General features: G+C 48.0%; 1 protein-coding gene across 2 annotated transcripts in view; it reads left to right on the top strand.

Annotated features, from left to right (window-relative positions):
• The first annotated feature begins 6,859 nt into the window (after nucleotides 1–6,859).
• Nucleotides 6,860–14,252, top strand: part of ARID5B (AT-rich interaction domain 5B) — a 654,996-nt gene continuing 647,603 nt past the window's right edge. Inside the window, exons 1-2 of one of the 2 annotated variants that reach the window (XM_069611202.1) lie at nucleotides 6,860–7,501; nucleotides 7,893–8,150. In XM_069611202.1, the coding sequence (XP_069467303.1) occupies nucleotides 7,475–7,501; nucleotides 7,893–8,150 (285 nt within the window). In that variant the 5' untranslated portion in view covers nucleotides 6,860–7,474. The remainder of the gene's footprint in view (nucleotides 7,502–7,892; nucleotides 8,151–14,252) is intronic. The other variant, XM_069611201.1, reaches the window with a different exon arrangement.

Raw genomic sequence — 14,252 nt, 5'->3', positions numbered from 1 at the left:
GAGGCATAATGACGGGTTTCTCCGAGAGCCTAATTTGCGTTTGCAACATGTTGGAAAAGGGTGGCCCGGAGGCCACGCAGTACGTGTTGCTCCCTGGGGAGAGTTGGGCACTGCACCCCGGCCAGCGAGCAACATAGGGGTAGAGTACCTCCCTAGTCTATTTATAGGGGTGCCGGCAAAGGTTCAGGAACAGTTCACGGTTAAAGCTATTGCGTGTTGCCTGGACTTTCATGGGCTCTGCTGCATGTGGCAGCTTTGGGGGCACACTGGAGCATTCTCAGTGGGGCTAGGGCAGGGAGTATGGGATCGGGCATAGTGGTAAGTGGGGCTGTCCCAATTTTGGGCTGGTTTTAAGTAATAATAAATTAGGCGGTTGGGGCTGGTGATAGACGTGGGGAGGAGGATCGGGCTGCCCTGTAGGGAGATGGCAGCCCCGCCTCATGGGTGAGATTACTTTGGTGGGGCGGGTGAGGGGCGCTGACACAAATGTATGGCCTCCCATTGTAAGCTGGGCCAGCTTACTGGTGAAAAGTGGGTTTGATGTGGTTAGGTACACAAATGGCTCCTCGTGAGAGGGAAATGTGAGCAACATTAGTTCCTCTCTCCTGTGAGGGAGACTCTGTCCCGCCAACAGAACCGGCATCAGCCGCAAACAGGAGTGTGGATTACCTACGCACAAGCATCCGGGCTCAGGCAAGTATATATATCCCACACTTGTTCCCATCAGCATCGCTCTTCCTGAGAGAGTGCATGGGAACCAAGGGTTTTCGTGTTGTGAGCTGAAGGCTGCATTAGCCATCATTAAAGCTTGAACTGAGAGGTCCCTATCAGGGGTGGCGATTATGCTGGTGGTCTGGGGGCCAGGCCTCCTCCGGAAAAGCAATCTCTGTTGCTATGAGAACAGAATGACCATTGGATCGAAGTCCAATATAAGTTGTTCATATGAAAATGCCCAGAAATGGCAAGAGGTGCTAACTTTTGGGGGAAGGGCTGGGGGCATCTAACTTCTTTGCACACTCAGACTTTCGAGCACATTGTGTTCAAGACAGAAATAGACTGTCTAGTTTTTCATTGGTCAATTTCTCTACCTCATCTTTTCCTGCATGTATGCCAGTTTTGTTGTTATGAGTCACACCAGTGAAAATCACATATTGTGCTATTTGTCACTGCCATGTCACTGTACATTGGCTTTCTGCCAAACATACTCCCTTTTCTGCACATAACACCTTTTCTGTGCTTCCAGAACATTTAAACCTTCATAAACTACTGTCAGATTTAAAACCTTTATTAATTTCGAAGGCAAACTTTAAAGTCCATTTTTTGATAATGAACGTCTGCTGTAGCCATATTTATGTTGTCTACTTTCCTGCATATATTTAAGCACTACTAGTTTTCTAATGTCTATTGAGTGTGAATAACTTTCTTCATATTTAAACACAATGTGGCATAATGTCTGTGCTATTCTAAAATAAATGCATTTTTACTATGTCTCTTATGCAAATAAATGATGTCATAGGTGATGTCATAGGTGCAATTACATTACTTCTATCATCCTTGGTCCACATTATGTCTGTCCTCACTGTTTCTGCTTAAGGTATGGATAATACAGTTGGCTGAGTGTACAAATGTTCTCATATTTGCACTATTGAACCGGGGGCGGAACACAGCCCCTAAATGGCATAGTCATCTGTCAGTTTACCAGAGAACGGGGGAGAGGCTGCTAGTTTAAGGCCCCTTAATCTAGTGGCCTTTATCTAGGGAGAAGGAGGAAGAGGGCCGGATTAGATATGGGGAGTGGGTGATGGGGCAGCTAGTGGGACAGGCCAGGCTGGACGCACCCGAGAAGGACCACAGGATTAATAAAGTACTACAGTGTTGTCTGGGGGCTCAGTGTGGCCCCAAGTTTGCCAGTGGGGGGAGGGGAGTTGGTGGGACACCATCATACCAGTGAGTGGCAGCACAGGGAAGGGCTAAGGTGGTCCTCCCTTAGAGCATTGATAGAAAGGGACCAGGATGTTCCTTGGGATGGATGGATATTACGATGAGGGGAGATGGGCGGAACGCATTCACCTGCAGAGTACTGGGGAGAGGGTGTGGATGGCTCCCCCAGCCACCGTTGCAGCAGCGATGGGGTGTGCGCCCCATGATACGACAGTGGATAGCAGTTTCTTCCTTTATTTCACAGCAGTGAGGTGGTTCGGCGAAAGATGGGGTGAAGAGGAGCAGCATAGATTAAACGGATGGAAGGATGCTCTAATGGGCGATGAGGTGACCAGGAGTTGAATGGAAAGTGTATTTGTGATTGGGGAAGGGGAATGTTAAGGTTTTGGTTACATGAAGGTGATGGTGGAGGTGTACATTGGGGTTTAAATGATGTAAACAAAAATAAGAGATTATCTCAAGTTGGAACAGGAGTTGATGGGTTAAAAATAATAATAATAAATAAATAAATACATTTGAAAAAAGGAAATGGCATTGGGGAACTCGAGTGCCAAGAATGTGGATGAAAGGGGATAATGAAGGAGAGGAGAGTGAGATTTGGGGGTGAGTCTGAGGGTCGGGGGACCGTATAGTTTTGGTTTCTAGTTTACAGTGGAGACTGGAGAGTAGGTGCATAGGTGGGAGGTAAGTGCGTAAGTGAGAGCCGCGTGCAGTATTCAGAGAAAAATAGGGGGAGGTCTGCTATAGTGTTGGAGGTGTTGGCCCTGGCCCGGCATAGGGCAAGCAACCGGGGTGTTTTGGGTGTATGGCCCCTTCAGCCCTTGCAATATAATAGCTTGTTGCTTACTGTGGGTCTGGCACATTCTTTTTTCTGCCCATGTTAATGGTAGCCCACCCTGGAGAGGGTTGGGGGAACAGGGGGCATAAGGCAGCCTGCAGCTTTTTTGTGGGGTGCAGCAGGAGGGGTAGTGGTGATCTTGTGGAAGGGGGACTGACAAAGCATGAATATTGTAGGGATAGTGTCTTATCAGAAGTTGTTGTGTTAGGGTTGAAAAGCAACAAAGTAATATGTTCTTTTTCATCTCTATAGGGTGGTTTGTGTGTCTAAATTGGAATGTTGGTTGGGTGACAGTTAAGAGGGGAAAACACAGGTCAACAACAAGGTTTATATTATTGTGGAATTGACATTACGAGGGATGCAAAGAATGTTATTTAACTGGCTAATGATTACTAGGGTGATGGGAAGGTGAATGGGAGGGGAAGAGCATTGTAGAGGAGTACCAAAGGGAGGGCATAGTACAGACAATGGAAGAGATGGGCAGAAGAGCACTCAGTGCTGCTGTGAGGGTAGGAGAGAGGACAGGATGAACGGAGCAGTCACATGTGTTTATAACGACAACAGAAATAATGACAACATTTTCAGTGACACTTGAATAACGAAAACATTGTGCATTATTTTTCTCTTTTTTAATTTGGGCGGTCGCCCCAAACCACCTATTTCTACAGCTGTTTTACCCCCCAAACTATCCCCACCCCTTTTAATTCCTTACCCCACACCCACATATATTCTTTTACAACAAAAAAATATGACATTTTTGTCCTTATTTAGGTGTCACTGAAAATGTTTGTCGTTATTTTGTTTTCATTATTAATACTGTATACCAAAGGGGCTAGGTTGTGAAGGGGAGTTTTTGGTATGGTGGGGAAATTGGGTTAAATAAGTGAATAAATAAAAAGAATGTAAAAAGCAAAGGAGTAAAAGTGTGTCCAACAGCGCAACGTGTGGAAGAGGATATGCTAGCACGTGGCAGTGACGTCATACTCCAAGGAAGCGTTGGAAAGGGCTCGAAGGTGACACCCAAGAAGAGGAAGGTAAGTCGGGGACTAGGTGAACGTTGAGAGGGGAAGTGGGATGCGCAAACAGGGCCGTGTTAGGCAAAGGACGCGGAAGGGCAGCTATAGAGGGTTAAAGCACAGGTTTGGTGGCAGCCTGCTGCGTAACAAGGAGTTACCTGGGAGTGCGAAGGGAAGTACATGGACAGAGGGCATGGGACGGCCCCTGGTGCACTGGTGGTGAGGGGCGGGTGATCTAGTGGGGTCCTGCATGTCAGGTTGCGGAGGTCAGGGGCAGAATTAGGTGAGGCTGCACTGCAGTGACATTTGTCGATGACGCAGGTACTCGTGGAGTTGTAGATTTCTTGACACTGTAGGGAAGGTGCTGGCTTCCATTATATAAAAAAATGAAAAAAGGGGGAAAGAAAAGGAAAGGGGTTAAGGATCTTTAGTGAAGGGAGTGTGGTTGGGTATAGAGGGGCTACTGCACAGCGTGTGTGCCCAGGTGAAGAGGCAGAAACAGAGCACCATCGCAGGGGATGAGGGATGCGGTGGTGCTATGTGAAGTAACAGGGCACGTGGATTGAACTGCACGGACAGAGGGAGTGCGGATGGCCCCTGGTGTAGTGGGAGAATATTGATCGTCTGGAGCATTGGCAGGGGGCACATTGGCAGAGGAGGAGGGATGCAGAGGTGCAGTATGCAGAAGGAATTAAACTGCATGGACAGAGGGTGCAGGTACTACCCCTGAAGCAGTGGGAGGAGCAATGGGCTGGGGGGCACTGGAGATACTGCATGAGGAGTGGAGAGGGAATTAAACTGCATGGACAGAGGGTGCAACTTTGGCTCCTGGTGCAGTGGGGGAGCAATAACGAGGGGTGAGTTGCAAAGAGCGGGGGAGCAGTTGGTATTGATGGAGCATTGGATGGAGAACAGGGGAGTAGCCATGCAGGAGTACTTGGGGGGTAGATGGTCCTGAGATGCTGTTGAATGTGCTAGCCCCAAACAAATGCAGCTGGAAAAGTAGGGGGATACAAGGATGTATAGTGAATTGCCAAGGTAGAAGAGTGGGGGCAAGTTATGGTTGAAGTGATGAATTGGCAAAGTGCAGAGGATGGTTAGGTTACATTGGCGACGATCTCAGTTACCAAAATGGTTAGGTTACAGCAACATTTTGTGGATCTTTGGGGGGGCATACTGTAGGTAGTGTAGCCTTAGGGCTGAAATCTTCATTAGTGCACATTATCTTGTCACCACATTACGTTGCAGGGCTCTTATCTGTCTAGGAGTGTAAATAAGTATCGGGAGCATCGAGTGTAGTTAGTACTGTTCGGATGGACAGGCTAGCCCGGAGGTTACAAGAGAGGTTAGGGCCCGGGAGGATAGCTCTGGGGCAAAGCACTCGCCTTGGAAGCAAGACGATGCGGGGCAAGGCAGGTTTGATCCCCGGGCCGACGCTTAGAACCCTCTGGGTATTAAGCGCGTTATAAATAACCAATTACAAAAGAGAGAGGAAGGGAAGAAAGAGAGGAGGTTGCTTGGGGAGAGGACACAGATAAAGTTTGGAAAGATGTTGGGGAGTTGAAGGTGGGCCGAAGATTTAAAGGGAGGGAATGGGGGAGGCAGGAGTGGGTTTACCTACATGTTTAACTTTTTGTTTAGTCGGTAAGGTCGAGAGGTCAGGGTAGCCTAGTTTGTAAACGGTGTCCTGTCACATTAAAGTGACCTTTTCCACTAATGGCGAGTCTGGGTGTTTTGTGCAGTGTAGCCCAATGTCTGTCTACTGAGTCTCTTGCTCTGCACGGTTTTCCTATTATTTCCCATAAATTACGAAAACAGCTTCAAGCAGGATTGCAGGAAATCTCTCCCTTTGTTAGGAGATGGGAGGGTTTACTTTCGGTAATTCGATGCTTTGCCATTTTCTTTTGATGAGCTCTTCATGTGGGAAGGAACAAGACCGCTCTTGCTTTTGTTTGAAGCCAGTTTTACAAAGAAAATGCAGCTAAGAGACTTCCAATGCTTCCGACATAATTACACTAAAAAAGAATATTAATATTTCCTTCAGAAAATACACAACTGCTCTGGGGTGGTCAGTTGGTGCCATTTCAGGCATGACCCCGTCACTGTTCTGTCAGCTGTGTATGCAACGTTCATTAAAGTAAGCTTGCTTCAACTGGGGGCAGCGGCTCGAGGTGAAACGTTGCGAAAGCGTTAAAAATAGCCTGCTCGTAATTTCAACATCCGCTGATTTTTATCTTTGGGTCGGGTTTCAGCTCTCGTACTGTACGGACCCCACTCCCCGTCAGTGACGTGCAATCAAGCCAGGCCTGCTTCTCTGCTTGCTTGGAGTCCAGCCAACAATACTCAATTTTCAAAGAGTCCCATTTTGAACTAAATTGGAAAAATGCTGCCCTGCGCGAGGAGTGCTTTGCTTCTTGTGCTGCAGGCTGCAGCCCATTTGGGTCGTATGTTCCCAGTGCCATGTTCGCTCGGTGTTGTATAAAAATAGAACAGTACATCACACATTATCATTTTTAGTCAGACGTTTGTTATGCTGAGCCCGCCTTGAGTACAAATATTGTTGTTTGTTAGTCCCCACCCCCAGGAAAATTAGTGTTAGCAGCCCCCGTACTCCCTTTTTTAAGCCCCTGGTTATCCTTAGGGCACCCTAGGGGGGCCAGCACACACTTTGAATGGCACTTGCCCAGGGTGACCGCTACATGCCCACCTCTCACAGATACGCACACCATTTTCGAAGAATGTTGCTCCCTTTAACTGTGGGGGTCCTGTGGCAGTTACAAGCGCCCCGGCGTCCGTTCCACGCGAGAAGTTGCCCGGTGTCCGAGAAGCGCGGGAACAGGTGAGAACTGCGCGTAGTTCAACTACTAGACCCTATTACAACGTCTCCCGCGGAAGCAGGAACTTCCTTCCTAGTTCAGTGCATGTCGCAGAATCACATACCCAGGGCCAGAGACATAGGTACAGAGAGCGCACGTGCAATGCCCAGGCAGTGCCACTCCGGTCAGTCATTAAGGTCCCCGTTGCTCATATTAAAACAAATACATGCGTCGAAATAATTATCCGTGATGAATGCCCCACACTTCCTCCGGTGTGCGTTGGCTGTCGTCACGCCGTGCTGCGCGATGTGTAAGTGTAATGCCTGGGATCTGTGCTGGGGGGAGCGCAAGTAGCGAGGAGACCTTCCCGAATCTCTGCCGCTGCGCCAGGAAATGCTCTTTATATCAGATATATACACGCAGGTCCTGGAAGGGAGGTACAACAACAGGCGCTGCAAGTAAGGCGGGCTGAAATAGAAAATCGAGCCTTTGCCTCCTGGTCGGGAGCGACTCGGCTCCTGCTAGGTCTTAGTGGCTGGGTTCGCGGGGTTTTCATTTTGTATCTCCCGCCTGCTATTGTTTCTGCCAGACGCAGCCTCTCTTATAGTCAGTGCGCAGAGACAGCGCGTCTCGGATGTGTTCTCGCTTCGTCGCGGATTACGTCGCCTTGTTATCCTTCAGTTTGGAGCTCGGCGGTATTTTTGGTCGCGTCGTCTGGTCACAGTGGGGCTTAGTAGCGCCGAGGCTCCGGCGCTATATTGAGACGTCGCTTTCACCTGCCAGGACCTCCCATGCCATCCATTCAAGCCAACAAGTTTTTGGAGAGAATGTTATGAGTTCGATGCATTGAGCCGAGCCTCGAGATGGAGCAGCCGGCCGTCCCGCTGCAGGTAAGAGGGCGGGGAGCACTTGCACACCCGGGCGGGCAGGGTTTAAGCACCTAGGGGCAGGGGCAAGAACGTAAAGGCCGGTCGGTGGCTGCCCGGCCAGGGGTGAGGTCCATAATGTGTGCCAGACAGAATTCCTACACATCGGTCCCGTGCCATGCCCTGCCCCTCAACTATCAGTAAGCGAGCAAGACAGCCAACTGAATACCGAAGCTGAAAGTGACCCCACCACTACAGCCAGTTGCCCCCCCCCACCCCCCACCCCTTATCCCCGAGTCACATGAGATCGTCCCTGTGCTGCTTTTCCACAGTTGTGGGCAGACTGCCAAAGAAAGGCGCGAGGACCATTAACACCTATTACTGCCTGACATGTTTTCTTTCTCTGCCTTTGCAGTGGGTCGGGTCCCCCTGCGGGTCGCACGGGTCCTACACGTTCTACAAGGCGTTCCAGTGTCAATTGGAGGGCAGAGCCAGGATCCTGTGCCTGGGCGACTTCTTCCCGGTGCGGTGCCAGCCCGGGGGGCACCCGGCGTGCATCGCTGAACTCCAGCTGCTTTGGGAAGACAGGACCAGCGGCCAGCTCCTGTCCAGCTCCAAACTCTACTTCCTGCCCGAGGACACCCCCCAGGGCAGGACCAGCGAACACGGCCAGGTAAGGGGCGCAACCACCAGATTCGGGGCGTTTTTGGACATGTAGAGCCCGATGGGCACTGTCTGGCATGAGGAGGCAGCAGCGATTCCTGTTCATGTCTTTGTTTAACAATGACTGCTAGGAGCGCCGAAGAGCGTAATCTTGTAATGACACATGTGTTTATTGGACATCAGTGAAAAAACTCCCTGTTCTGGATCGTTGTTGTTTTTTTTCGAGTAGACAAACAGTCATTGATTTCATCCCTAGAGGTTGTGGGCGTGGCAAGGCAACTGTAATAATTGCGCCCATCATTATTATTATTCATGATCAAGTATCAAACGACAGATATTGGGAGATGGGGGGCTCGCGCGATCTCGGAACGCACTGAGCTGACAACAAAAACGTGTTGAATACAGTAACAACCAACGTCTTCTGGAATAGCAGTCACGCAGGTCTCGCATTTCTGCCTGGGCGAATTTAAGGGCGCACGCTGCGCCCAGCAGGGGATGCGCATTTGGTACGGAAGCCGCTTCCTTGCCCCTGATCCATGCGCGATGGGCTTTTTTTCTGTTCCCCCGGCAGATGGGCGTGATTAGGCGACATATGGAGGTGTTTTTGGCAAACCTGCTGACGTGCTCGCTGTTGAATGAACACCGCGCGGATCCCGTCGCACCTCACTTGGAACTAGAAGGGGCGCAGGGCGCGCGCAGTGTGCCGAATCGAGCGCTGCATTCGCGGAATTGCGCGATGATGTCCAGCTGGACGAGCCGACGTCGCTTTGCAGTGGGTCCGTTGCAGAAGTGTAATTTCGCGCACGGCCACAGCAGTGCGCGCAGCTCTTGTTAGCTGACAAGCAGTACATTACAGTGACAAACTATTTTCATAGCGTCTGCGTGGACTGCGCCATATTTATGTGACTGGAATACAATCGCCAATTAGATCGACCCTGGTGGAGGGGCCGCGTCGTCCGCTCTGACACACACGAGCGCCAGCTTCGTGGCCCCTTGGAGCTTTACAGTCTACAGCCGAGCCCTGGCTGTCAGGTTTCTTAATAGCCTGCAGCTAGAAATAGGCAATAACGCCAGTGTTGTGTTACCATTTGGTTCCTCTCAAATGAATGCCCTGTTCTACAAGACTCTTGTTTGTGGATGGACGGTGTTTGAGAAGGGAAGCTCCTCTCTTATTGATATGAGCAATTAGAAGGCGGTCGATCATCTGTTCACCAGAGCTGCTTAGAAAACACCACTTCATCGATTTTTATGGGTTTGGGGAATACGAATAAATCTACTTTGGCTGACCGAGTGCCGTTTAAAGAACTTGGCCCACGCCTGCCCACATTTACATAGCACTTTCTGGACACCGTTTATCTTATCTCTCTCCAACACTGTCTCACATGCTCTCCCCCCCCCACTATTTTCGAGCTGCATACATTTCTCTTGTTATATACATCTATTCCTCCCCTGTGTATCGCTCCCTCCCCCGTCTCTCTCCATTCCCTCCCCCCTCTCTTCGTCCAATCTCTCTCACGCTCTCCATCTGTTCTCTCTCTCTCACACAATCTCACACTCTCCCCATTTCCACTCTCTCATCTCTCTTTCACCATCTACTATCTCGCTCTCTCACACACAAACACCACCGCCCTCGCTCCCCATCCACTCTCCCTCTCTCTGCCTTCTTTCTGCCCCTAATCTGTCTCACAATCTCCATCTGCTCACTCGCTCTCTCTCTCACAAGTTCACACTCTCTCCATTTGCTCTCACACTCTCTCCTCTTCTCATCTCTCTTTCACCATCTACTATCTCGCTCTCTCACACACAAACACCACCACCCCATCCCCATCTTCTCTCTCTCTGCCCTCTATCTGCATCTAATCTCTCTCACACTCTCCATCTGCTCTCTCTCACAATCTCACACTCTCCATTTGCTCTCTCTCACACTCCTCCTCTCTCACAAACTTCTCTCTCTGTCTCTCTCTATCCCTCTCTCTGCCCTCTCTCTGCATCTAATCTTTCTCACACACTCCATCTGTTCTCTCTCTCACAATCTCTCTCTTTAGCTCTCGTTTTCTCTCTCCATCTGCTCTCTCACTCACTCTCTCCCCCTCTTATCTCTCTTTCACCATCTTCTCTCTCTCGCTCTCACACATACCCACTGTGGGCCTTATTTATATGAGTTTTGCCAATGGGACTGAACCACTGCAGAACGCGTTTGTAAATCGGGCCTCTCTCTCTCTACTCTCTCTTACACACACACTCTCGCTCATTCTCCCCCCTTCTCTCTCACACTCTCGCTCTCCCTCACACCCACCCACTGTGGGCCTTATTTATATGAGTTTTGTCAATGGGACTGCACCACTGCAGAACGCTTTTGTAAGTCAGGCCTCTCTCTCACACACACATTGTCTCTCTCTCTCTCTCTCTCTCTCTCTCTCTCCCTCTGTCTCTCTGTCTCACACACACACTTAGGACTTTATTTATAGGAGTTTTGTCAATGGGACTGCACCACTGCAGAACGCTTTTGTAAGTCAGGCCTCTCTCTCTGTACTCTCTCTTACACACACACTGTCACTCTTTCTCTTCCTTTCTCTCTCGCTCTCTGTCACACACCCACTGTGGGCCTTATTTATAGGAGTTTTGTCAGTGGGACTGCACCACTGCAGAACGCTTTTGTAAGTCAGGCCTCTCCGCCTCTCCCTCGCTCTCTCCCACCTCTGCTTTTCTGATGTATTCCCGCAGCATGTTCTGGGAGCCGGAAGCAAGGAGGGAGGGAGGATAATGCATCTGTATCTAGGGAGGGGAGCAGGAAGGCTGCAGGTACACACTGAGATCACGTGCTATTTCTGTAAATGTTAAAAGCCAATGATTTATCTGGACTATATATGTTTTTTACAGAAGTGTAGCAGTTTAATGCCCGCATATTTTAAGTAATGTCTTGCACACGCTTGGTATGAAAAACATGGGGTGTACTTTGGGACTACAGATTTGTGTGGGCACGAACTACACCACCGGTCTAATACATGAATTTGTTCAATCTTTCAAGGGAGCATGCAAAGGCCGTCGTTGCTTTTTCCCCAAACATACCTTTCCATGTTTTTACCACCATCCCACAGTATTTTGATAGCGCAAGTAGTAGTCGCTGACCTGGGTTTATTTGGTGTCGCTGACAAACCACAAGTGAACTTTTCCGTTCTCAGTTCGCACGTCTTCCAAACTTGGAAGCACACCTTTGCGTTCAGCTGTGGCACATCAAGCATGCCACACATCGTGTGCACACGTCCCTACAGTTGTGTGAGGAACGTTTTGAGTCGGACGCGTTGCTATATCGGGCCGTGCAGGGGAGCGTGGCCCTAACGCTGTGATGTTTTACACTGCGGTGATGTCATTTCCCCTCTGGCCTGGGCTAGTCATTCATGAGCAGAATAGCAGCAGCAGGAACAGCAACGGCACACAGCCATGCTTGCTTGGCAGGCAGCCTACAGAAACTAGCACTGCGCGCCAGGGACTTACTAGAGGGCAACAGTACACTCCCATTAGGAAATGTGCTTTCTGTTCACAAACTTCTTAATACACAGTCAAATGTTTTTCTTGCTTGCTTAGTTTTCCAGTTGTGTGACCTTCATTTGTACTTTTCCTATCAATAAAGTTGTACACCGATTCCTTTTAAGCTCTTGGTAGTGAAAAACCTTTATTTCTAGCACGCTCACATGGCCTATAGCACATAAATGCACAATAACATACACAATCAAAAAATCTAAAGTTCTGACATAAAATGCCCATAAATAAGAACAAACAACTATAAGGAATTCCTTATAAGGAAGCCCAAGGGCACTTTACTTTTCCTAACATTAAACATCAACTGCACACTCTAGACAGGTATTTTGAAGGGTGTTTCATGGAAGCAATGGTTGCACTTGTAGTTTGCCAATAATTTAATGAAATTGAGGTATATGCCTCTGTGAGGTTCTTTATCGATGTGAACAATTATATAAGGTGTTTTATGATTAAGAGTGCCGACGCGAGCCGACCGAGTGGAATGGACATTGTTATGTCAATAGGTAGGGATTATCCCAGGACCAATAAGGGACACAGACAAAAAAGGGAAAATGACTCTAACACACATGGAATCCTGCTTTTGAGAAAGGCACAGAAGCCGAAACACGTGTCAACCTAGAAGGGCTAAAACACAAAATAAATCTTAGAATGGAATAATTGTGTAACATGTTTGGCGCATCCTTAAGAGTACGCACAATTTATAGTAACAGAGCGGGTTCTATCCGTTTTTACTCGGGGGAAACGACTAACAGGATTTAAACTACAAGGATCAAGTCGCACGGGCATAGTCTGACCAAAACAAACACGAGTGGTACTGTGTTTTTATGCCCTATATGTAGATGTTTCTATAACTGTGTTATTGAGCACTAATGTATTATGGAACTCGATCCCGGTGTCGGCTCGAAATGCTCCCTCCCCACAGTTCTCCAATTTTGCAAATCTCTCAAAACATGGCTCTTTCAACAACACCTGACAAAGGACTAATTCCAATGGACACACGTACCGAAGCACAGACCGCCCAGTACTACACTATTGTTAAAAGATGCCAGCCCAAATCCTGGCTGCCCACAATCTGTACATCGCTCCACTGCTATCGAGCTATGTCCGTGCATGAAACACAAAAAAAATAATAAATAATTATGGCCGACGGGATCTTCGGAGAAACAAAGATTTTGTAATATAAAGTTCATGAATTAATAGGTCTAAGAACCTTATTGATAGGAAAAGTGGCACTGCTGCCCGGCGGCTTCTAGCAAAATATCCAGGATCCTTCATTTTTTGGAAACCTTCATTTGTACTCTAATGTTGATTTTACTTCTGTACGTTTTGGAGTACGAAAGCATGTGCAAGTAACCAGAAGAGTGTAATTCTGTCTTGGATTGGCATATGCAAGTAAAGAGAAAAGGTCATACCTTTTAGTTTTATATTTACGAGGGGCCTGTGGTCAATAAGGTAAATAAACTTAGAGAAAGGGTGTTGGACCACAGGCTTCCTCCTGCTCCTGTTACTCAAACAGACTAATAATAGTCAGATCCCAATTCACACAACCTTAGAAGACTACTGAATATTGTCACTCTAAACTATACGACTTCATATAAGAAACAATTTTATATTGCACACATGACATGTTTTGTGTTTCACAAAGGGTACATTTATTCAAATAGACATTTTATACATATAAATAAACACTTTGGTTGCCTATACATCCTACGCCATGCATAAAAGGCATATTTTTAGTGCCATTTCATTGAAATACACATTACTATTCCAAAATGGGTTAGTACAATTATGGCCTGTGTTGTTTTGCTAGACAAGTTTTTCATACCCTACTATCTCTTCATAGAGGACTATTAACTGTACAGACCTCCTTACCGGGGGCGGTGTCTTACCGCGATGTACACAAGACACAGACAAAATCAAATATCTCTCTTCTTAGGTGAATTGGACTCGGATAATTCACAATAGTCACACTTCTCAATTGTGTTGTATGTATTGTCTGAGAGATTTGTACTGTCTCTGTGTTTCCTAATAGTCTTGTCTTAAGGTACCTTGCACCATCCCTCTGGGGTGCTTTGTTTATCATCACCCTTATGTCAGACTACAGATGATCCAATGGATAAACGAAAAAGTGATGTCGACACACTGCGTTTCGGCCTTTGGGAATGAGATAGTCGACATCCATGCAGTGGTCTTCCCTTGAAATTACAAACAGGACTTCGTCACGCCAAAGAAGTATTTTAAGGTTGATCTTAATCTTCTAACCCCAAAGCTAATGATCTGATTAGGTGGATCGAACAGGGACAGGTGTCCAGGTCTTAAATTGTGCATTTCTGGAGCTCCTTCATGTAGAGGGAGAGGTTGCCTCATTAGATGTTACCCATATCATGGTGTATCTCATCTAGTGTTCAATGCTGCTATTTGCCTCCTGGGTCAGAACAGACCAAAGTTGTGACTGAAGGGTGGCCCGTATGGGAGGCTCCAGTGTTGATGTCTCCAAGTGCTGCCCGCTACTCCGAAATCCACGAACCCGGTGTCGAGAGTCACATCTAGTCAGCGTCCTCGGCGTTCATAG

The sequence above is a fragment of the Ambystoma mexicanum genome, chromosome 8 (assembly GCF_040938575.1).
Source record: "Ambystoma mexicanum isolate Mex_15411 chromosome 8, UKY_AmexF1_1, whole genome shotgun sequence".
Classification (NCBI taxonomy): domain Eukaryota; kingdom Metazoa; phylum Chordata; class Amphibia; order Caudata; family Ambystomatidae; genus Ambystoma; species Ambystoma mexicanum.
The sequence above is the reverse complement of the archived record's forward strand: the minus strand, read 5'-3'. Positions and strand labels throughout refer to the sequence as shown.